Raw genomic sequence first — 25,008 nt, forward strand, 5'->3', positions numbered from 1 at the left:
GTCATGATACGGAGGAATGTCACCAGTTAAAGGAGGAGATCCAGGAACTCATCAATCGAGGCTTCCTTAGGGGTTTTGTTGCCAGGGAAGCAGATTCTTGAAAGGAGGGGAGCAGCGTTCGCGGAGTCCCCCCACCAGGAGGGATCGAGCAAAAGAGCAAGAACGAGCTCGGCGTTTTCCCCGAAGGGAGAGACCACCGCAGGAAGCAGAAGGTTATCCTCGACCTCCAGTATTTCGTACGCTTGCCGCAAGGGAGGTCCCGGGAGCGAAGAAGGGCGAGGAAGAAGCAGTGAGCAGCTGAACCTCGGGGCTGAAGAGATCAAAGAGAGGGGAAACGATCTCTTTTTCGGATAGCAACCTCCCTGGGTATCTGAATAGAAATGATCCGCTGGTGATAACAACCGAGCTTGGAAAGTGGGAGCTCCGACGAATCTAGTGGACCCAGTTAGTTCTTCGAAAATCTTGTATAGACAAGCTTTCTTGGGCATGGGGTATCAGATGGAGCAACTAAGGCCGGCTCGTGTCCCCTTGGTGGGATTTGAGGGGGAAGCAGTGTATTTAGATGGAGTCATCCAGCTTCCGCTAACCTTGGGAAAGGGTTCCCGAACCTCGCAGGTTGTGCTAGATATTTTGGTGGCAGATGTGCCTACTGCTTATAACATGATTCTAGGAAGATCAGGCCTCAACGCTCTTCGGCCTATTCCTAGTATGTATCACATGATGATAAAGTTCTGATAAAGTTCCCCACGACTAACGGGATAGGTGAGGTGCAAGAAGATTTGCGTTCGGCCCGAGAATGCTACATGGCCTCCATAGGTGTGGCAAGGAGTGCGGAGACCTTGCGAGGACAGATAAGGGAGGCCACCTAAGGGAGAAACTCTTGGTCATGGGAAGGACTCCGGAGGAGAAAGGGAGAAAAGACCCCCACCAGCTGTCAGTTTTCTTTTGGAAAGGTCGGGAGATCTGAAGATAGCAGAGCCCATGGACCAGCTTGAGGAGGTACCTTTAAGGGAAGATTGTCCTGATTGTTGTATAAAGATAAGCGCCGAGTTAAAGACCCTCTAAGGGGTTAAATCTTAGCCTTCCTTCGACAGTATGCAGACGTTTTCACATGGACAATCCAAGACATGCCTGGGGTCTATCCAGAGATCATGACGCACACGCTGGGAATACGTCCATGTTTCCGACCTGTTAAGTAAAAGAAGCGAAGTTTTGCCCCAGAAAGAGTCAGAACAATTGATGTGGAAGTGGAGAAGTTGATAGGGGCACAATACATTCGGGAGGTTAATTATCCCGAATGGTTAGCAAACGTAGTGTTGGTGCCCAAAGGAGAGGGTAAGTAAAGACTTTGTATTGACTTCACTGATCTTAACAAGGCTTGCTCGAAAGATAGCTACCCTCTTCCTCAGATAGATGCCTTGATTGATGGGATGCCTGACTATTTGCTAATGAGTTTTCTAGGTGCCTTCCAAGGGTACCAAGAGAAGATGACATTCATCACCAATAAAGCAACCTACTGTTACACAGTAATGCCGTTCGGATTAAAGAACGCTAGAGCCACTTACCAGCGCTTGGTGAATAAGTTTTTCAACATCAGTTTGGTCGAAACATGGAAGCTTATGTGGATGACATGTTGGTGAAAAGCTTCGTTGCCGAACATCATCCTATAGATTTAGAAGAATGCTTCCAAACCCTTCGTAAGTTTCATGTAAAACTTAATCCTGTCAAATGTGTTTTTGGAGTTTTTGTAGGAAAATTTCTAGGTTATATAGTTCATCACCGAGGAATTGAGGTGAACCCAGCAAAGGTTAAAGCCATTATGGACATGCCAGCCCCAAGGAGCATCAAGGAAGTGCAAAGCCTAACGGGAAGAATGATGGCTTTGGGGAGATTCCTCTCTCGATTGGCGGAGAAGGGCCTTCCTTTCTATAAGGTCCTGTCTAAGGCTAAGAATTTTGTCTAGGACGATGAATGTCAGGAAGCTTTTAGCAAGTTGAAAGAGCATCTGGCCTCGCCTCCAGTTCTCACCAAGCCTCAGTAAGGAGAATCGTTGTATCTTTATTTGGCAGTGATCGAAGAGGCCGTGAGTTCGGTTCTGGTCCGAGAAGAAGATAAAAGGCAGAGACCTGTTTACTATGCCAGTAAGCGATTAACAGGAGCGGAAGTTCGGTATTCTCCCATGGAGAAGTTGGCCTTTGCCTTAGTGATCTCAGCAAGGAAGTTTCGGCCCTATTTTCAAGCTCATACCATTATTGTGCTTACAAACCAACCTTTGAGGCAGGTGCTTGGCAAGCCGGAACTTTCAGGAAGGATGTTGAAATGGGCCATGGAGCTCACAGCTTTTGATATAGAGTACAGACCTCGGTTGGCTATCAAGGCCCAGGCATTGGCAGATTTCATCGCCAAATAAGTTGGGTTCCAGGAGGCTTCGAAATAGGACCAAAGATCATAGGTGCTAGCCGTGGATGGAAGCTTGACCTCGGGCGGGGGCAGAGCGGGGCAGATGATCAAAAGCCCCGATGGGTAGACCTGGCCCTATGCTTTGTACTTCAAGTTCCGAGCATCTAATAATGAAGCTGAATATAAGGCCCTGGTAGCAGGATTGAGACTGGCTGAGCAGTTAGGAGCGCAACAAATTGAAGTAAGCTCATACTCCAATTTGGTCGTGCAACAAGTGAATGGAGAGTATGAAGCTCGAGAATGTCACATGGCAAAATACCTGGCTATGGTCAAGGAGCTGATGGCGCGCTTTCAGTCAGTGAAGGTGGAATATGTTCCCCTGGCCAAGAATGTAGAAGCAGATCTCTTGTCCCGAATCACTTCGTCTTCCTTCCTGACGAGTTCTCGGGAGATCCGAATTGAATCTCTACCACAGAAGAGCATTGAAGAGTTCGCCAAACAGCTGTGTGTTGAGGACGAGCCTAGTTGGGTGGATCCTTTGCTATTATACTTGAAGGAGGGGAAACTTCCCGAGGACGACTCGGAAGCTCGAGAAGTCAGAAGGAAGGCCCGGAGCTTCGTACTAGTCAATGGGGAACTTTATAAGAGGTCATTCTCGCAGCCGTTGCTCAAGTGTATTCGGCCCCGTGAAGCAGACTACATCCTAAGGGAGATCCATGAAGGCGTATGTGGGAGCCACATTGGGGCCCGAACCCTTAGCTAAAAAGCTCTTCGGCAAGGGTATTATTGGCCGACAATGGCGAAGGACTTGGAGCAGCTAGTCAGGACCTATGATAGATGTCAGTGAACTTCCAACCTGGTTCATGTACCAGCAGTCACTTTAACTCATCTGGCTACACCTTGCCCTTTTGCTCAATGGGGCATCGACATCTTGGGTCCTTTTCCCCTAGCGGCGGGCCAAGTTAGATATATTATCTCTGCCATAGATTATTTCACGAAGTGGGTTGAAGCAGAACCCGTGGCCTTCATTATTGCTCGGCGAGTAAAGCAATTTCTGTGGAAGAATGTGGTATGTCGTTTCGGGATTCCTCGAGTTCTAATTTTCGATAACGACATTCAGTTCACTGACCAATCGGTGCAAGAATGGTGCCAGGAGATGGGAATAAGACAACATTTCACTTCGGTGGCCCATCTGCAAGCCAACGGCCAAGTCAAGCTCACTAACCGAACTTTGTTGCATGGTCTTAAAGCCCGCATGGATAAGGCAGATGGCATTTGGGTGGAGGAGTTACCGAGTATTCTACGGTCTTACCGAACCTCAAAAAGGCTTCTATGGGTGAGACCCCATTCGGCCTATGTTATGGTTCGGAAGCTCTGATCCCGGTTGAGATAAGTGTGCCAACCCTCAGAGTGAAACTTTTCAACTCAGAGACTAATGAGCAGAATTTAAGAGATAACCGTGATCTCCTTGATGAACTTCAGGATCAGGTCAAGATTCGACAGGTTGTGTACAATCAGCGTATCGAGAGATACTATAACCGAAGAGTGAGAGCTCAGAGTTTCTAATGCGGTCACCAATCAAGACTCGGCCCAAGGCCGACCCAACCAAACCGGAACAGTATCACCAAAATAGTAGTACTATAATGTTATTTTAATACTTCTTAAGTTTTAGAATTCTACTTGATTTACGATTCTACTTTATATTTCTACTTGATTTAGGATTCTATTTCATGTTTCTACTTGATTTAGGATTCTACTTCATGTTTGATTAGGATTTTATTTTTATTAGGATTCTAGTTAACTTTTATTTATGATTTATTTTTATTAGGATTCTAGTTAACTTTTATTTATGATTTATTTTTATTAGGATTCTAGTTGAATTTTATTTTCCATATATTAGATGGATTTGGATTAGTTAAATACTATAAATATGCCTAGGATCTAGAGTTTGTAGTCAAGTTTTAATCAATCAAATTCAGCAACCTATTTGGGTTTTCTTAGCAAAACAATCTTGTTTTTGCGTCTTTTTGAAAGCCAAATTTCGGCCATTGAAGTTTGCTCTTTCAAGGGTTTATTTTGGTGTGTTTTTTCACACACGCGCTACACGCTGCGTCAGGTGGTATCAGAGCGGTTAATCAACCAACCAGATGGTCAATCTTGAAGGTAACGGTAGCAACCAACCTCGTGACGGTGATCAGGGGTTGTCCGCAGTTTGGAGAGCAATCAAAGAACATCGGAAAGTAACTCGTACTATCCAGCAGCAATTGGAGCAACATAGCAACCAATTGGGCACCTTACTACGAGTTGATGATGACAGGAACCTGAATAATGGGGTGAATCAAGCCGGAGCGGGAAGATCACCCATTAATCATGTCCTTGTTAATCCTAGAAGACCAGTGATTGAAGATAGCGATGAAGAGGATGATTTTGGTCGAGCAATAGCTAACCCTGGTGGTAGAGGGGTTAGGAGGAATGCGCATCAGCACAACCACCTGGGCAACTATGAGTATAAACTAAAAGTTGATATTCCTACCTTTAGTGGAGATCTTGATATTGAGGGGTTCCTGGATTGGATCACTAAGGTTGACCGTTTTTTCGAATACATGGAGATCCCAGATGAACGACAAGTAAAGTTAGTGGCTTACAGGTTGAAGGGAGGTGCATCTGTTTGGTGGGAGCGATTAAGAGAAACGAGATTGAGGGAAGGTCGACAGTCAGTTCAGACATGGAGACGAATGAAGCAACTGTTAAGAGGTAGGTTTTTGCCCCCTGACTATGAACAATATATGTTTGAAGCTTATCAAAGATGTGCACAGGGAATGAAGAGTGTGAATGAATATACCTCTGAGTTTCTGCGATTGGCGGAGAGAAACCAATTGTCAGAAGGTGACAATCAACAAGCAGCTCGTTACTTGAATGGATTGAAGCCTGCTATTCGTGATAAAATTGGGGTTCAGATGGTTCTGAGTGTGCAAGAAGCAAGGAACTTAGCTTTAAAGGCTGAGTTAATGTTGAGTGAGAGATCTCGTAATGACAACTATCGTCGGTATAGTGGGAATGAAAATAAACAACCAGCTTTTGATAAAGACAAGTCGGTTCAAGGAGCGCAACCCTCCAATCCACCCCATACAGTCAACCCTAATAAGGCTACAACGGGAGGAAACATTCGAGGTACTACTTCTAATCTTCCAAAATCCCCTAATCCTTATGCAAAGCCTATTCTTTTAAAATGTTTCAAGTGCAATGAAGTTGGGCATCGATCTAGTGATTGTCCAAGGAGGAAAACAGTTAACATTGTAGAAAAGGAAGAGGAAGATGTTGCTGAAGAGGAAGTATATTGCGGGCCTAATAGGGAGGATGACGAAGAAGATTATGGACATGGGCAATATACCTGTGTAGTGAGGAAGTTAATGCTATCTCAAAAGAATGAAGATACTACTCAACGGCATAAGCTTTTTCGCACGAGGTGTACGGTGAAAGGAAAAATCTTTGAATTGATTATTGATAGTGGAAGTCAGGAGAACATCATAGGAAGAGACGTGGTGGCAAAGATGCAATTAACTCCTGAAAAACATCCAAGCCCTTACATGATTGGATGGATCAAAGAAGTTGGTGGCATACATGTGGATGAACGTTGCAGGGTGCCTTTCTCTATTGGTAAGTACTCCAACGAAGTCTATTGTGATATTGTTGATATGGATGCTTGCCATATTTTATTTGGGAGGCCTTGGCAATTTAATGTGGATGCTAAGCACTTAGGTAGGAAGAACACATATCAGCTTGAGAAATAAGGTGTGCGTTATACTTTGTTACCCATAGTGGAAAAGAATCAAACCAAAGCTTCTAAAGTGGAGCTTGATTTCGAAGATTATGTTGTCCCAGCAACCTCAACGTTTGCAAACTCAGGTCTGATTTATGTTGCTAACATGACAGAAACTCCAAGGTTATTGACTCATATTGGGGTATTTTTCAGTCCCAATGGCTCAAGCATTGCTTCGCAACCCAAGGATGGTAGTGTTTCTTCTGATCGACTTGCGACTGTAAAGGAGATGGAAATCATGGTAGAAAATCCTTCTATAGTTTATTCAAGCTCTGGCATGGTTGAATCGAAGCAATAAGATCTACCAGATTAGAGAAGCACTCAAGATAGAAGGTTCAACGTCCTCAATCTAACAGTAATAATACAATGGAGGCGGAGGGCAACAAACATGGTGATGGTTGGACCCATGCCAACAAAGATAGGGCTAAGAGGGGAAGGAATGTCTTTGCTTATGTTCCCTTAGCAGAAAAGTTCCAGCAATTCAAGAAGATGTCAAACAAAAGTTGCACAAATAAGAAATACAAGGCGACAGCTGACAAGCATAGGAAGCACAAGGTATTTGAGGTTGGAGATGAAGTCATGATATTCTTGAAGAATGAACGGATTCCAGCAGGAAAGCAGAACAAGTTCAAGCCAAAGAAGTATGGTCCTTACAAGATTCCAAAGAAGACCAATGACAATGCTTATGTTGTGGATTTTCCTAATCATATGGGTATTTCTAAACATTCAAAGTGGCTAATCTCTCTTCGTACTTATCAGATGTGGATTTGTCCAAACAGGATCAAAATTCAAGGTCGAATTTTTTCTCAAGTGAAGGTGAATGATGCGGTCGCCAATCAAGACTCGGCCCAAGGCCGACCTAACCAAACCAGAACAATATCACCAAAATAGTAGTGCCATAATGTTATTTTAATACTTCTTAAGTTTTAGAATTCTACTTGATTTAGGATTCTACTTTATATTTCTACTTGATTTAGGATTCTATTTCATGTTTCTACTTGATTTAAGATTCTACTTCATGTTTGATTAGGATTTTATTTTTATTAGGATTCTAGTTAACTTTTATTTATGATTTATTTTTATTAGGATTTTAGTTGGATTTTGTTTTCCATATATTAGATGGATTTGGATTAGCCAAATACTATAAATATGCCTAGGATCTAGAGTTTGTAATCAAATTTTAATCAATCAAATTTCAGCAATCTATTTGGGTTTTCTTAGCAAAACAGTCTTGTTTTTGCGTCTTTTTGAAAGCCAAACTTCGGCCATTGAAGTTTGCTCTTTCAAGGGTTTATTTTGGTGTGTTTTTTCACACACGCACTACACACTGCGTCAGTTTCCTTCCTGGAGATTGGGTATTGCGGCGAGTGGATGTTTGAGGTGCCCAAGAAGCAAACAAATTGACACCTAACTGGGAAAGTCCCTTCAAAGTGGTAGAAGCCCTTAGCCCTAGCGCTTATAAACACCAGACTGCCGAGGGTGCACCCGTTAAAAACATTTGAAAGTGCAAAATTTGAGGAAATTATATCAGTAATGTTCTTTATTGACTATGATTTTTGAAATAAATCTATTTTTTTCTCCCAACAGTTAAAGCTCCTAAAGACCCCAGGGGACCATCCCTGACCAAAAATAAGGCTAACCTCAGAGGGCCTCAAACCCTCGACAAAAAAGAAAGGATTAGAAGTGATCCTCTGGGGGCCTCGAACCCTCGACAAAAAGAAAGGATCAGATGTGATCCTCGGGGATCTCGAACCCTCGACCAAAAGAAAGGATCAGATGTGATCCTCGGGGGGCCTCGAACCCTCGACAAAAAGAAAGGATTAGATGTGATCCTCGAAGGGCCTCGAAACCTTCAAAAAAAAAAAAAAAGAGGATCAAATCCGATCTCCAGGAGATTTTTGTCTCAAGGATATCCTCTAAAGTGTAAGAGGGGTTAGATGCAACCCCCTAGTCTTAGAATTATGGTCTTTTAATGGGGTAATTAACTAATGTAGGTAACACTCAAATGAGGATAGTAAAACAAGCAAGCAAATTTTATTGAAATATTAAGTTCAAAATACAAAGGCATCTGTTCTAAGGAAGATAAAGCTGTCGAGACATCGAAGGAGATGGAGTCCACGTCTAGGTTCGGGAAGCGTTCCTTCGTAAGTTTCTTCATATACTCGAACCCACCCCGAAGAACCCCCTCTAGCTCCGCAGCATGAGCTTCGGAATTTCGAAATTCCTCGCAACCCTTTTGAAAAGTTACGCGAGTATCTTCAAGGGCGGATCGGAGTTTCGCGTTAGCCACATGAAGAGCTTCCTTGCACTGGGTGTAGGACTCCAGGGTCTCTGCTTGGCTCCTTTTGCTCTCTTTCAGCTCCATGGATAGTTTCTTGGTAGTCTCCCTAAGCTTCTCATTAGTGGCCTTTACGGCATCCAGCTCTTCCCCGAGAGTGGAGTTGGCTCGACAAGCTTCTAGCATCCCGTCCTGCGCCAGCTCCAGCTCTTGGCGAGCCTGGGCCTCAGCCTCATTTGCAAGCTTTGCCTCCTCTCGAGCCAACTCGATGGATTTGTCGAGAACACATACATGATGCTCAAGGTCAGCTACCTTTGAAGATAGGGCCTTGGACCCTTGGAGTCTTCGAACTTCAGAATCCAAAACCGATAGGCGAGCCAGATAATCAGACTCTCATTGGATTATAGAATTCCTGAAGGCCAAAAGACATTGTTGAAAAAGATAAGAAAAGCGCTATTATCAAACCTGCTGATGGAAAGGAAGCTTGGAGAGGAAAATCAGGCTATTAATACTACCTTCAAGGTTTCAGCATAGTAGTCCGTCTCACCAGGGATTAGCGGAAGCGCAGAAACAGTTAAGTCCAAAGGGTCTGCACCTAGCTCAAGGACGAGAGTTGGAGACTGGAGCCATTAGAGTGTTAGGGGAAGCTTCAGCCGCCTGGGGGTCTTTGTTTATTCCAGCCAAAGAGAAGATGGAGGCACTTTCGACTCTTCGGCGTTTCTCTCTCCTGGCCAGAATTTCTTTGGGAGACAACACTGAAGTCTCCTCTAGTGAAGCCTTCCCTGTCAATTCCGAGTGGTCCTCTGGTGATAGGGATGTTAGTATGTGCCCAAAAACAGAAGAGGTTGGGATGGCGAGGTGCATTATGGTTGACTCCATACCTACAAATGGCCGATTTCCTTGAGCCCCCGCTCTAGTCATCTCTAGTGCTTGGGCGATAGTTTCATTATCACCCTCGGACGAATCTCACGAGGAGGCAAGCGTAGTTGTTGGTGGTTGAGTAGGTTGGGAGTCCCTCCTGTTCTTCGAGGCTTGGGATCCTGTGAAAGAGCTCTTTGGGCAAGCCTCAGAGCCATCCTTAGAGGCCTCCTGGAAGGTCTGGAGGTCCCCCTCCACCGTTTTCTTTGATCTAAAAGAGGTGGAGGGGCCTTTACCCTTAGAGTTCTTCGGAGCCTTCCTGGGTGGCACTGTGAGCCCTTTGCCATGAGAAGGCTTGGGAATCTTCTCAAATGCTTTCTTCATTTTGGCGAGGGCCGAAGGTCCTCTGCTCTCAGGGAAGTCCAAGATCATCCCCTCGGTGATAGGAGAATAAGTTATCTCCCAGAGATTTTCGACTACGTAAGAAAAATAACGAAGATCAATATCTAGTAAGAACGAGGAGGTAATGAAAAAGGAAAAAAGCTAACACTTACAGGTCTCTCCATCTAGGCTCGCCTTGTTGAGTGTTGGGTCGGAGAGCCATCCCTCTTCCCAATTCCGGCTGATACCCATGATCCTGCGGGCCGATTCCTTGATATCTTCGACGTTCGAACGTTTGTGTTTGGTGTCCAGAGTCCACCCATTGTACACAGACCATATTTCTTATGTGGAACCGGATGGTCTGGGGCGAACGAAGACGAAATGCTCCTTCCAGTCATTTGAGTCTTTAGACCCCTCGGATTGCATGAGGGTCGAGGCCCTGATTTCAAGTTCAGGACATTCCTTGGATGCAATAAGGCAGCCTTCCTTCACAATTATGGGTGAGATAGAAATCCAGCCCCCTGGATCACGGTTGGTGGTGAAAAATAGTCGAAAAGATCCCCCGAAGGCTCTACATTACCAAAACTGCAGATAATGATGAAGCCCATCGAGTACCTCCACTCGAAAGGGGATAGTTGGGCTAGGATGATGGTGAGATGTTGGAAAAGCGACATGACCCTCCCTCAGGGGGGCAAGCGAAAGCCCCTATCAAAGGCGCACTTGTAGACACAAAGACGGCCGGCGACAGGGTGTCATGCTCGTAGATTGGTGTTGAATTTGACCTCCCACTCTTCGGGAATCTTATATTTCTCCTTGAACTATTGACACTCTGTTTCGCTCATCCATTGGCAAGGAATGAAGGAGGTAGGGTGGTTCTCTCACTTAACAAGCTCTGGGCCGGCCGAGTTAAGTCTTCTGGATCCAGTAATTGCCATCGCAAAAAGTTGAAGAGGAAGCAAGGAAGATGCAAAAGGAAGGGATGCTTGCTAACACGATAGCTGGCTGCGCAGGAGTAGGATCTGGGGAAGAAGGAAAAAGAAGGATAAGAGTTGACTATTAAAGCCTGGAAGGTGGAGAACCAAATGGCAGGTAATGATGAGCATTAATTATCTAGAGGTCGCGCGGCTCGAGATGTGAAAGGATTGGACAACGTCTGGGGAACAGACATTAGCATCGGAACAAATTGGTAACCACACCCCACGAGCATGTGCAAGAAGGAAAAACTCCCTCCTCGGGCCTGACAGATCTCGACCCTCGAGGTATAAGAGAGCGCGAACCTTCGGAGACTTCGACACTCCTTGAGCCATTCAAGCTAGGTGGCTCGAGGAGTGGAGGGGCAAGTGATGAGGGAAAATACCCTCGGCTCCATAATTACTCCAATACCTTGGGAATACAGCCAATGGCGGCGGTGACACGTGCCCACTAAGGAGTCACTCCCCCGACGTCATCCTACTTAACCCCAGAGAGGACACATGGCAGAGACGCCTCACCACACCGGTTAGCCCGTTACTTAGCGAAGATTCTTCGAATTCCTCGAGATCGATCATCACATCAAGAATCGTGGAGATAGGAACTACCTCGAACTCCTCGGAAGCGATTATGGGATCCATATCGGTAAGATCATAGCTCTGCGAAGAATGGCATAAGAATCCCAACAATTTGAAAAAGAATCCTTACCTTGGTAGGAGGATAAAGGGAGGGAACGAGCAACGGGTAAGGGATCGAATCCTTTCTTTCTCTAAGTTTGTAATAGCGTACTTGAAGCTTACGTGAGGCCGAAAAAAATGACTTGAACGTCGGAGTGAACCTATGGGAACATGTCCCCGACCCCATTGCAGGTACCTAGTACGAGGCAGGGGAAGGTGATTGGACACCGCATCATCATCTTCCTATGACTCTTTTTTGAGATAATCAGGCAGCAATGCATATTACAGCTAATCCCATGTTTCAGGAAATAACAAAACATATTGAAGTTGATTGCCATTTTATTCGTCATCAAGTTCAAAATCATGTTATTCAAACTACCTATACCCGGAGTCATTATCAACTTGTTGATGTATTCACAAAGGTGTTGTCATGCACACAATTTCATCGTCTGTTGTCCAAGCTTGGCTCAATCAATCCTTTTGATCCAGCTTGAGGGGGAGTCTTGAAGGAAAGTCCTAAAATTATGGAACAAACTCTGTTAATTAGTTCCAATAAATCCCTGTAAATCAATTCTGTATCAATTGTTGATAGCTATCTTTGTATGGTTAGCATTATCATCTCCTAAACTTTAGAATCAGATATTCATTACTGTCAACTGAAAAAATGAATGGTCTTTTTTAATCTTGTTCAATCAAGAAGCACACGAGTACAATAAATAACAATCATCTTCCTGCTAATTTTAGGAAGATTCTAACTGCTATACAAGAACCTATTTTTAGAAACTATAAATAAAGAAACAAAAGGCTATATACAAATTTACATTCCTACTTTAGATGATCCTATCCTAGGCACAAGATCAACTAAGAATAGAAAGATATAAGAGACTAATTGATTGACTAAAACAACAGCCAATCGTAATCCTTAGATATCGGCTGAATTAGCAAGCTTCCATTCCTTGCTGCTGCCTTGCATTAAATACTCGCTAACACTCCCCCTCAAGATTGGAATGGATATCATCCATCCTAATCTTGCTAGAAAGTCTTCGAAATACCATTGGAGGTAATCCCTTTGTAAGAATATCCGCTACTTGATCACTAGAGGAGACATAAGGAGTGCAAATCAAACCATTGTCCAATTTTTCTTTGATAAAATGTCTATCCACTTCAATATGCTTGGTTCTGTCGTGTTGAACTGGGTTGTGGGCTATACTGATCGCAGATTTGTTATCACAATAGAGCTTCATAGGACCTTGCCATTGAATTTTTAAGTCCTTCAAAATAATTTTTAGCCATAACAGCTCACAAATACCCAAAGCCATAGACCGGAATTCTGCCTCAGCGCTAGATCAGGCTACAACATTCTGTTTTTTACTCCTCCATGTCACAATATTCCCTCCTAGGAAAGTGCAATAACCTGAAGTTGATCTCATATCCACCATTGAACCTGCATAGTCTGCATCAATATAAGCTTCAAGAGTCAAATCATCACCTTTTTTAAACAGAATTCCCTTGCCAGGCGCTCCTTTAAGATAGTGAAGTATCCTGTAGACTGCTTTCAAATGAGGTTCTCTCGGACTGTGCATAAATTGACTGACTACTCCAACCGCATAGGCGATGTCCGGCCTAGTGTGAGCTAAGTAGATGAGTTTCCCAACCAGCCTTTGATAAGACCCTATATCCACTGCATTTTCTCCTAAAGCTTCTCCTAACTTGTGATTTGGATCAATTGGGGTGTCCACAGCTTTGCATCCCAGCATCCCTGTTTCATTTAATAAGTCGATGTTATATTTTTGCTGAGAAATAAAGATACCTTCTTCCGAATGAGCCACTTCTATTCCCAAGAAATACTTTAGTCTCCCCAGGTCTTTAATTTCAAACTCTCAAATTAGGCATTCTCGCAGCCGTTGCATTTCGGTTTCATCACTCCCTGTAACCACAATATCATCAACATAAACAATAAGTATAGTGACTCCCCCTGAAACCGAATGCTTCACAAATAGAGTATGATCTCCTTGGCTTTGCTTGAACCCTTGAGCAACCATTGCTTTTGTAAAACGACCAAACCATGCACGTGGTGATAGTTTCAAGCCATATAGGGCTTTATTCAACTTACACACCTTCTTTTCTTGATTAGGAAGCTCATATCCCGGAGGAATGTCCATGTACACTTCCTCTTCAAAGTCCCCATGTAAAAAAGCATTTTTGACATCATATTGGTGTAATTTCCAGCCAAGGTTAATTGCTAAGGATAGAAGGACCCGAACTGTATTTAATTTCGCAACAGGAGCAAAGGTGTCTAAATAATCAATACCATATACCTGAGTATACCCTTTGGCCACTAATCTAGCCTTATAGCGATCTAGGGAGCCATCAGCTTTGTACTTGACAGTATAAATCCACCGGCAGCCTACAAGGTGCTTTCCTTCAGGTAGATCAACAATTTTCTAGGTCTGGTTTTTCTGTAAGGCTGCCATCTCTGCTTCCATGGCTTCTCTCCACTGCTTATGTCCTATTGCTTCAGAAAACGTCTTTGGAACAAAGGTAGTATGCAAGGTAGTGAGAAAAGCTTTGTGAGGAGAGGATAATTTTGAATAAGAAAGAAACAAATGTAATGGATGTTTGGTGCAAGCTCTAGTTCCCTTGCAAAGAGCAATAGGCCAATCCAAATCATTAGGGAAATCGACAGATTCAAGGGTCACAAGATTGGGACTTTCAGGGCTGTTGCTAACAGCAGTTGGAGATTCCGTGAGGATGTTACCTGAGGTTGAGTTGATAGAATCAGTAGCTCTGTCATCTGCAAGAGTAGGCTCTGTGTAGGAGGATGCTGGATCTGGTATAGGAATTTCAGCACCTTTTCTTCTTGAGTAAACTTGTAATGGCCGAGGGGATTTCGGGAATGATTCTGTCACTCCTGTTTTTTGGGTGCTCTCTGGCTTAGCAGCCGGTAAAGGAAACAAAGGTTGATTCGGGCAAGTAGGAGTAGGAACCATAGACTAATTTGGGTCAAGAGATGAATGATCGGATTGATGGAAATAGGACTCTTCTTCTGTAAAGGTGACATCGGCTGACACAAAGAATTTTTTTGTAGGAGGGTGATAACACTTGTAACCTTTTTGAGTGGCTAAGTACCCAATAAATATACATTTTACAGCTCTTGGGTCTAGCTTACCCCTGCTAATGGAAGGAATATGAACAAAGGCACTACACCCGAACACCCTAGGCTGCAGACTTGGATTGATCATACGACAATCAGGGAATGACTTAGTGAGCAATTGGATTGGACTACAAAACCCGAGAAGCTGAGATGGTAAGCAGTTGATAAGGAATGTGGCTGTTAGAGCAGCTTTCCCCCAATAATGTTTGGGAACATTATGATGAAAGAGAAGTGCCCGAGTAACATTTAGAATGTGCCCAATTTTCCTTTCAGCCACCCCATTTTGTTGGGGAGTGTAGGGACAAGATGATTCATGTATGACTCCCTGTTTTAGGAAAAAATCAGATAGGGAATGATTGAAAAAATCTCTAGCATTATCTGATCTAATCCTCTTAATGCTCACTCCAAACTGATTTTTAATCATGTTGAAGAATGTGGGAATCACATTACTTACATCAGCCATAGTTTTTAAAAGATATAGCCATGAGGTTCGAGTATAATCATCAATAAACACTACAAACCACTTTGCTCCAGAGATATTAGACATAGATGAGGGACCCAGATGTCACTATGAATAAGGGAAAAAGGTGAACAAGACCTTTTATTTGAGGAAGTAAACGTGGATCTCCGATGCTTAGCCATTTCACATACAGAACAATGAAAGACAGCAGTACTTAGACCCTTGAATAAATCTGGAAACATGTTTTTGAGAAGGAAAAAAGATGGATGACCTAATCTGTAGTGATGCAACCACAGTTGGTTTTTATTAAACTGAGCTAAACATGATATGATCTGATCTTTCCCTTGTCCTCCCTGCTCTCTAGGTTCCTCAAAAAGAAATAGGCATGCTTTCTCTTTAGCAAGTCCAATCCTCCTCCTCGTGCCTTGCTCCTGCATCTCGCAATGGGTTGCACAAAATATGATATTGCAATTAGAGTCTGAAACAAGTTTATGAACAGATATTAGGTTAGCAAAAAGTTTGGGGACGTGCAACACATTTTTAAGGGTGAGGTGCCGACTAAGAATCACATCACCTTGGCCTGCCACAGTGGTTGAAGAACCATCTGCTAAGGTGATTTTTCTGGAACTAGGACAAGGAATATAAGAACTGAAATGGGATGAAATTGGTGTCATGTGATTAGTGGCACCAGAATCTAAGATCCATGAGGTAGGGGAATTATTTTCTGAAGCATATAGGCTATAAGATATGGTAGAGATACCTGTGAGAGCAAGAGAGGCTACACCCTCAGTTTCTGTACCTTTTCCAAGGGATTCCAATAGTTTTCTCAGCTTGTCAATTTCCATTTGATTCAGCTCTGGGACATTTTCTTGCTCGGGTTCCTTTTGATTTTGAGGCTGTGGGTTACTGCTAGCTGCCATATACACCTGGCCAGAATTCTTCCCTGAAGATCCTCCCTTATTAGGCCGCCCATGAAGTTTCCAACACTTCTCTATGGTGTGCCTAGGCTTTTTGCAATAGGTGCACCATAGGTTATCTCTATCAAAGGGCTTCTTCTCATCTTTTCCTTTGTTTTGGGCCTGACCTTTTAGAGACAATAGAGCCGAAGTTTCTATTGGATTGGTTTCTAACATAACACCTCTTCTTCCTTCTTCTGCCCGAACTATAGAAATAACTTCATTGAGGGACGGTAAATCTTCTTTTCCAAGAATCTGAATTCTCACAGCATCAAAATTAGTATTTAGCCCAGCTAGAAGATCATATATCCTTTCCTTTTCAACAAACCTCTTGTGTAATGCAGCATCTTCGCTGCATGTCATCTTTAGACAATGGTAATGGTCTAATTCCTGCCACATAGTTTGCATAAGATTGGCATATTCTGTGATTGATCTAGTACCTTGCTTTGTTGCTGCCACTCTAGTTCGGATCTCATAGATCTGGGCAACATCTTTGATCTTGGAATATGTCAACTTGATAGCCTCCCAAATCTCCCTTGACGTCGATAGGAACATCACCGTGTCGCTGATTTCAGGGACCATAGAATTCCATAACCATGACATTATTAAAGAGTCTTCTTCGTCCCATGTAACAAACCTTGGGTCATCGGTCTTAGGGCCAGTCCCTTCTAGGTGACTAAGCCTCCCTTTGCCCTTAAGAATGGTCTGAACCAATTGAGACCACTTCAAATAATTCTTACCATTTAAACGGTAAGCTATCTGAAGGCTTGGTAGATACCCACTGGTATTTCCGCCATTGTTGCTGGTCATTGAAGGTTCAGCCACTCTCATATTGCTGGAATCGGTAGTCTCAAGGGTTTGAGTATTAGACATGATTCAAGCTGGACTGAAGAAAGAAGGAAGGGATCAAGTTGAACCAAGGAGGACATGGCCACAATAGTTTCACAGATCGGAAAGCTATTGTCTTGGCTCTGATACCATGTCAACTGAAAAAATGAATGGTCTTTTTTAATCTTGTTCAATCAAGAAGCACACGAGTACAATAAATAACAATCATCTTCCTGCTAATTTTAGGAAGATTCTAACTACTATACAAGAACCTATTTTTAGAAACTATAAATAAAGAAACAAAAGACTATATACAGATTTACATTCCTACTTTAGATGATCCTATCCTAGGCACAAGATCAACTAAGAATAGAAAGATATAAGAGACTAATTGATTGACTAAAAGAACAGCCAATCGTAATCATTAGATATCGGCTGAATTAGGAAGCTTCCATTCCTTGCTGCTGCCTTGCATTAAATACTCGCTAATAATTACCATAACTGATCCTCCATCCTTCCTCTATATAATGAGGCTATAATCTCTACATCGTATATACAAAAAAGATAGAATCATCTGCTTCCTTTTTCTTCACTTTTTATACAGTCATGCCTTACATGTTTTCCATTTAATTTTTTAATTGCTAATCGCTATTAAGGAACATAAGGGGTATTTTCTCAATAGAATACCAAACGGTATCTTCTCACATTTTGATAAATATGGGTAGCTATCCAAACTCTTGGCTTTTGTGGATCTATGCCATGTTTCTATTATGTTGTAGGCTGCAACCGTGCAATGACTCCAGTTTTGTTCCTTTATCATTTTGTTGGTTAGTTAACTGGAGGGGTCTATGTTTGCAAGCACATGAAGATCAAGTTGTTTTTTATCAAATGTTTTCAAGGGGGATGTGGTAAAGTCCTGTTAGCTATTTGCTGGAGCTTCCTCTCTGTGTCCATGTAATAGTTTGCACTTATTGGGACTTTGGTGTCTAATTTGTTGAACATGTGGCAGTTTTTGCATCATTAAAAATTTAGTTCTTAATGAGTGGTGTGTTTTCTGTTTTCTGTTTTCTATCTATGGCCCTTTTTTGTCAGGTTTTGGAGGGTACTCATACTTTTGGGAACCTTGGTGGTGGGCTGGGATGATAACTAGTAAGTATGAAGGACTCTTTCAACTTGAACTTGAAAGGGCCCCTTTTTTGTCACTTAAATGTGTTCTGCTGTAAGATGTATTTGAAATTATTTTTTGTAGTATGACCACTTTAAGTTTTGCTTAACATTTTCCTAGCTACCAGCTTGAAGTTTTATATTGTTTTTGGATTTGGGTATTGATAAGTAATTGGTATCTTGAAGAAGGATAGTTCAAGAATAATGAGCAATCTAGGAGTTCTACAAACTTAGACAACCATTTACCTATTGACAATGGAAAATACCTTGTATGAATCTTATGCCCCTTGTAATTTTACTTATTAGGTTTTAAGGTCTTTTATAAGACTAGAGTTCTGCTTCACATAACTGCTGAGTTTTTGTGACACATGGTGATTGTTGGGCAGGTCTGACTTCTCTGCTTTTATGGTTTTGTCTTTGTAGTACAAAATTGACCTTTTAAAGGTTATACTTCTGCCTCATACTTAACCTTACTTCTATGACATATGGTGATTGTTGGGGAGATAGCTGACTTCTGTGCTTTTATGGTTGTCTTTGTAGTTCAAAATTGATCTTTTAAAGGTTATACTTCTGCTTCATACTAAACCTTACTTCTATGGCATATAGTGATTGTTGGGGAGAAAGCTAATTTTGCTGCTTATGCATATGCTCTGGCAATTCTTGTCACTCCCTTGGGAGCACTAAGTATTATCTTCAGGTTGGTATCAGACAGCATTGCAACAGATGATAAGAAATGAAGCCACTTATTTTTTTTATAGCAGAACTCATCAATTCAATTAATGCACAACTTTCTATGCAGTGCAGTGCTGGCCCATTTTATCTTGGAGGAAAAATTGCATATCTTTGGCGTGGTTGGATGTGCTTTGTGCTTAGTGGGTTCTACAACTGTTGTTTTACATGCTCCACAGGAGAGAAAAATTGAATCTGTTAAGGAAGTGTGGCACCTAGCCACTGAGCCAGGTATCTAGGAAGGGCCATCTAATTCTTATTATCATGAAATCTACTTTTCAAACTCTTCACTTCGGTACATGTTGCAGGTAAGTGGTCTTTATCACTAATAGATTTGTAAGGATTTTAGTTCTTATTTCTTTATTCTGGATCTTACAGGTAACTTCTGTTCACATTAATTCACCAGATAGTTGAGCTAAAAAATTTTCTTTCAATTCTGTTAATTCAACTAATATATGCTTTCAGATTGATGATGAACTTGATATGGTTTTGTGTATCTTAGATGCTTCATATAATGTTTAGAGCATCAAGGATATGCAGTCAATTGATCCAAAAGCTTGTCATTTAATAGCAGTGTTCATATTGTTGAAAGTTGAAACGGAACAACCGTAGTTTTAGAATTGTAGAAACAAGAACATAAAATGTTTGAAAATTCCAGCATATTTTATTCTTTCAAACTGCAGAATTTATACAAGTAGAAAATAACAAACTTTCCTATCTAGCAGCCACTATCACAGAGTGGATGAAACAAATTGAGAAAGAACTGCCACTAATAGCCATTATCGTCCACTAGCAACTAACTTTGACAAAGCAAATGAGAAAATGAAGAAAATAACAAACGGAAAAACAGTAAGCTGGAACTGAAATGCCAACTGTCTAACACTCCTCCTTGGCATTTTGGTGACAGACACCAATTCTTTGTCTCAGGATTTCAAATCTTTCCTTTGGCAGTGACTTGGTGAAAATATCAGCAAGCTGGTTCTCGGATGAACAATGAACAAGTAACACTTCATTAGATTGTTGAACTTCTCTAATAAAATGAAACTTGATCTTGATGTGCTTCATTTGACCATGAAACGCTGGATTTTTTGAGATTGAAACTGCAGAAATATTGTCACACATGATCCTGGTAGCTTCTGTTTGTTCATGTCCCAAATCCTTCAGCATCTTTCTTAGCCAGATAGCTTGGTTTACAGCAGAGGCATCTGCAATATACTCTGCTTCTACTGTTGATTGAGCTGTAGTTTCTTGTTTCTTTGAGCTCCAACTGAAACAACCTGCACCCAAGGAGAATAAATATCCAGAAGTGCTTCTGGAACCATCAATGCAGCCACCCCAATCACTGTCAGAGTGCCCAACCAGCTTCAAAGTCTCTTTTATAGATGTTGGAAAGAAAATCCCAAGTGTGCTGGTTCCTTTAATATACCTTAACACTCTTTTAGCAGCTGTGAGGTGTGTTTCTCTAGGCGAATGCATGAACCTAGAGAGCAAACTCACAGCAAATAGAATGTTAGGCCTGGTTGCAATGAGGTGCAAAACGTTGCCAATTAAGCTTCTGTACATGCTGTCATCCACTTTTTCAGAGTCCTCATCCTTACCAAGCTTTAATCCAGTAGAAATTGGAGTGCTCACAGGTTTGCAGTCTTGCATTTTGAACCTGTTTAGGATGTCAGAAACATACTTCTGCTGGCATATAAAAATCCCATCACTGGACTGCATCACTTCCATGCCAAGGAAGTACTTCATGACTCCAAGATCAGTCATTTCAAAGACTATCTTCATTTCATTCTTGAACTTTTGGATTAGTTCAATTTTTCTTCCTGTCACAAGCATGTCATCAACATAAATTGAAACAACTAGGGACTCACCATCAGTGACTCTCACATACAATGTAGCTTCATTTTTACTTCTGCTGAAGCCAGGTTGAATGAGATGACTGTCCATCCTTTCATACCAGGCCCTTGGGGCTTGTTTTAGGCCGTACAAGGCCTTTTAGAAGATAAACTTGATCCTCTTTACCAGAAACTGCAAATCCATCTGGTTGCTCTACATAAATTTCTTCAACAAGGAGTCCATTCAAGAAAGCAGATTTGACATCAAGCTGATGAATCTGCCAGGATTTGTGAGCTGCAAATGCAAGAAGAAGTTTGATTGTGTCATACCTTGCTACTTGAGCAAAAGTTTCCTGGTAGTCCACACTGAGCATAGCCCTTTACCACAAGTCTTGCTTTGTGTTTGCAAATTGAGCCATCAGGGTTAAGTTTAGTCTTGAAGACCCACTTGACTCCTATTACTTTTTGATTTGTAGCTTGTAGGTCTATCAATGAGCTGCCAGGTGGTTCCATTCTTGTTGATCATATCCAGTTCAGCTTGCATAGCTCTCCCCCATTCTTGAGAGTCTTGTGCTTCAGCATAGCTTGTTGGTTCAGTGATAACCAAGCTACACCTCCGATAGATGTCCTCCAAAGTCCTGGTGCCCCTCACTGGTAAGTCATCTACCAGTTCATTAGCTGCAAGTTGAGGCTACTCATTAAAGTGGCCGTTGAAAAAGAAATCAGATTGTGCATTCTTCTGATTTTTCCAATCCCAGACTGCTGCTTCATCAACCTTCACATTCCTGCACAAGATAATTTTTTCTGTCTGCAAGCAGAAAATCCTGTAGCCTTTAGTTGATGACCCATAGCCCATGAAAATTCCCTTCTGAGCTTTGTTATCCAGCTTGCTTCTCTTTGGCTCTGGTACTTGATAGTAACAAATGCTTCCAAAGATTCTGAGATGTTGCACAGATGGTTTGTTATTGATTGCCTCTACCCAGAATTCATTTGGCATCTTTTTTTCAATCAAGAGACACCTAGCCATCTCCACTACAGTCCTGTTCTTTCTCTCAGAGACGCCATTTTGCTGTGGTGTGTATGGTGTTGTACGTTGATGTTCAAGATAGAGTCACTGAAGGTGCCTTTTTTGTGCATAAGCAACAATCTGAAAAAGGAAAGAAGTAGATCTACCAAAAGAATAAGGGCAAAAATGGAAGTGGCAGCAGTAGTGAAGGTTCAAAAAAGCTTGTGCAGGAAGAGTCACAAGAACTTTCTCCACAATTCTTTTGTCTGCAAAATCTTCACCAAGTAATCTGATGTTATTTACAATCAAAGAGATTCAATTAGCATACTTACTAATTGTTTCATCCTCTTGCATATTCCGAGACTCAAATTCTCTTTTTGGGTTCAACACCTGCATTTGGCATGTTCTATCACTGCCTTGGTATTCTTCTTTCAACCTGTCCCAAGCCTCCTTTGCAGTATTACATGCCATAATTCTGTAGAAAACACAATCTGCCACAGAATTCTGAATAAGTGACTTGGCCTTGGATTTTTTTGCCTTTTCCTCATTGTTGTGTTTGATTTGAGCTAAAGTGGGATTTGCTAGTAGAGGAGGTATAGGCCTGTCTGCAATCACAGTTTCCCAGAGGTCATATGCTTCCAAAAAAGCTTGCATCTTCACAGACCAAACATGATAGTTTTCACCAGTGAAGATGATAGGTGGATTTAAAGGTAGGCTGCTGGACGCCATTTTTGGTCCTGTAAGATCAACTGTTGCTTTGATACCACTGTTGAAAGTTGAAACAGAACAACCATAGTTTTAGAATTGTAGAAACAAGAACATAAAATGTTTGAAAATTCCAGCATATTTTATTCTTTCAAACTGCAGAATTTATACAAGTAGAAAATAACAAACTTTCCTATCTACCAGCCATGATCACAGAGTGGATGAAACAAATTGAGAAAAAACTGCCACTAATAGCCATTATTGTCCACTAGCAACTAACTTTGACAAAGTCAAATGAGAAAATGAAGAAAATAACAAACGGAAAAACAGTAAACTGGAACTGAAATGCCAACTATCTAACACATATCTTCTTTGCGGCACTACACTATCTTTACTTCTTTATATTTTTAATAATTTGAACTGACAAAGCAATTTTTTGGCACCAACAGCCTTCCTAGTCTATGCTGCCATAGTTTTGTTTCTCGTTCTTGTCCTCATTTTCCTCTATGTGCCTTTTTACGGGCAAACGCATATGATCGTTTACATTGGGATATGCTCACTTATGGGGTCTCTTACGGTATGTACACCATCTTCAAATTTTTTAAAAACCATCCCCTTTATCTGTTTTCTGTAGTTCTTACTAGTTTTTTTTTTTTTGTAGGTTATGAGTGTTAAAGCTGTGGTAATAGCTCTGAAGCTGTCATTTTCAGGATCAAACCAATTTACCTATTTCCAGACATAGTTTTTCACTGTATTTGTGATTGTCTGTTGTCTTTTGCAGATTAACTATTTGAACAAGGTAATTTGAATACTTAACAGAAGCATATTTTGTTGAAAGTCATGGTTTTTCACATACAGAATCAATATAGTACGGATGATTAGTAGTATTATTGTGTCTCTGAGAGAGAAAGAGAGAGGCTTATATCTTGAAAGCCCTAAAACTTGAAGGATATATCAGATTGATAGAATTGCAACAATTTGAGAAGGGAACTGGAAAGATGGATGTTAACTAAGTTAGGTGATTCATCCACCTCCTTAATGTGCCTTGCCTTTAGATAAATATGAAGTATAGTTGGTATCTTGTGGAGAATTATATTTTCAAGGACCCTGTGTGAAGTAAAAGGTGCTTTATCCAATCCTGCAGTTTTGAAAATATATAATCCTTTTCCTGGATTCATTTTTTGCAGGCTCTAGACACCTTTAACACTGCTGTTGTTTCTCCTTTCTATTATGTCATGTTTACAACCCTCACCATCCTAGCAAGCATCATCATTTTTAAGGTGATTTCTTTCTGCACGTATCTTTCTGGTTTTCTTGGAAAAGCTTTTCCTTTTCTCCATTTCTTATCAATATTGTCGGTCTACGCAGGGAATCTTATAATGGATTCTTTTCTTTTCTTTTTAATCTTTTAGGTCTGTCCTATATTTTCATCTCTTAGAAAGAATTAACATCACCTGGATATGCTGAAAATTTGAATCGTTATGAGAATCAGTGCATGTCAAACAGGAAAACCACTGAATTTTTACCCAAAATGTTGAGATTGTTTAGGACTTCCCTTTAAATAAAAGACCAACAAAAGTGGTTTATCATGTTAAAAATGAATTTTTATGTCACTTGACCTATCGGCTTGCACTTATATGGATCCATTTCCTCCTGTTGGTAGCAGTTAATATTATATACTTGGTTAAAAGTTAAGGTAATTGTGTTCTCCATTACAATATCAACCCTCCTGTTCCCTGGTTTCCCTTCTACCTTTTTCAGTAGCCTTCCAGGTTCATAGGTTGGTCTATAATTTATAGGGTGGTTGTTCAATCTTAGACGGTCTCTATTCATTTCATCTTCAATTATCACCACATTTTACTTCTCCCTAATGGATTTATTAGTGTACTTTGTTTTCATGTGACACCACTTATCTTATCTCCACAAATATTGATCATACAAGGTCAGATAGAAGTTATATAAATTTTTTCCTTCAACTTGATACTGATCTTATATTGCACAACTCGTAAAACATTCATCTTTTCATTAGCTATTATCATTTATACTTTTATTTTATTTTACAAGTCCACAAGTCATTGGTCATACCCTCTTTCACCTCTTCTTCCTCATAAATATTAATTCTTTAGGATCTAAAAAATGGTCACTCTCAGGTATACTTCACACAGTAGATTTGCTTCTGCTTTTCTTTTTTTTTCAATAATCTTTTCTACCTTTTGACTTTATTCTTCATATATTGTTAGTGGCCCTACTTAACTTGGAATCTTTAGATTCTAACGTATCTCCCTGCAAGCTATTGTCTAAAGCCATAGGCAGGACATCCTCTTGAACTAGTCTGTAGTAAGCTCATCTCTAGCCTAGTGGCAAAGTAGAGAATGTAAAGCTAATTCCCAATGCAATCCTATTGTTCTAAGAAATTGGCATGTTTGTCTCTGTTTCCCACTAATGGCTGTACAGGTTTTTATTATACATCTAACTAATACTTCTTTCTTTGTCATGGACTCTTCATGTTGTCAGCTTCATCTAATGCTTATAAAAATTACGAGGGAGATCTAGTTATACTTGAGTGGATGGCTTTGCAGGAACAGGAATGCCACACCTTTCTTTTGTCTGATAACTGCTTCTTTATAACTTAAATATGTATATGTATTTCATATTTGATTAGTTGGTGCCTCTATTGATGAATGAATTTGAGAAAGATGAAAAAATATATATATAACTTTCTTGAATGTCCTAGATATATTATTACTAATTAATAAACCATGTGTTTTCCCCCTGTTGTTTATTATGTTAT

The 25,008-nt window shown here is 41.2% G+C and overlaps 1 protein-coding gene across 2 annotated transcripts in view; it reads left to right on the forward strand.

Moving 5' to 3' along the window:
* Positions 1 to 25,008, forward strand: part of LOC127800483 (probable magnesium transporter NIPA2) — a 33,148-nt gene that overhangs the window by 7,410 nt on the left and 730 nt on the right. Inside the window, exons 2-7 of one of the 2 annotated variants that reach the window (XM_052335106.1) lie at positions 17,874 to 17,930; positions 18,552 to 18,642; positions 18,745 to 18,905; positions 22,667 to 22,794; positions 22,879 to 23,016; positions 23,405 to 23,497. In XM_052335106.1, the coding sequence (XP_052191066.1) occupies positions 17,874 to 17,930; positions 18,552 to 18,642; positions 18,745 to 18,905; positions 22,667 to 22,794; positions 22,879 to 22,959 (518 nt within the window). In that variant the 3' untranslated portion in view covers positions 22,960 to 23,016; positions 23,405 to 23,497. Of the gene's footprint in view, positions 1 to 17,873; positions 17,931 to 18,551; positions 18,643 to 18,744; positions 18,906 to 18,982; positions 19,338 to 22,666; positions 22,795 to 22,878; positions 23,017 to 23,404; positions 23,498 to 25,008 lie in introns of those variants that run through there. The other variant, XM_052335107.1, reaches the window with a different exon arrangement.

The sequence above is a fragment of the Diospyros lotus genome, chromosome 4, assembly GCF_014633365.1.
Source record: "Diospyros lotus cultivar Yz01 chromosome 4, ASM1463336v1, whole genome shotgun sequence".
NCBI classification, from domain to species: Eukaryota; Viridiplantae; Streptophyta; class Magnoliopsida; order Ericales; family Ebenaceae; genus Diospyros; species Diospyros lotus.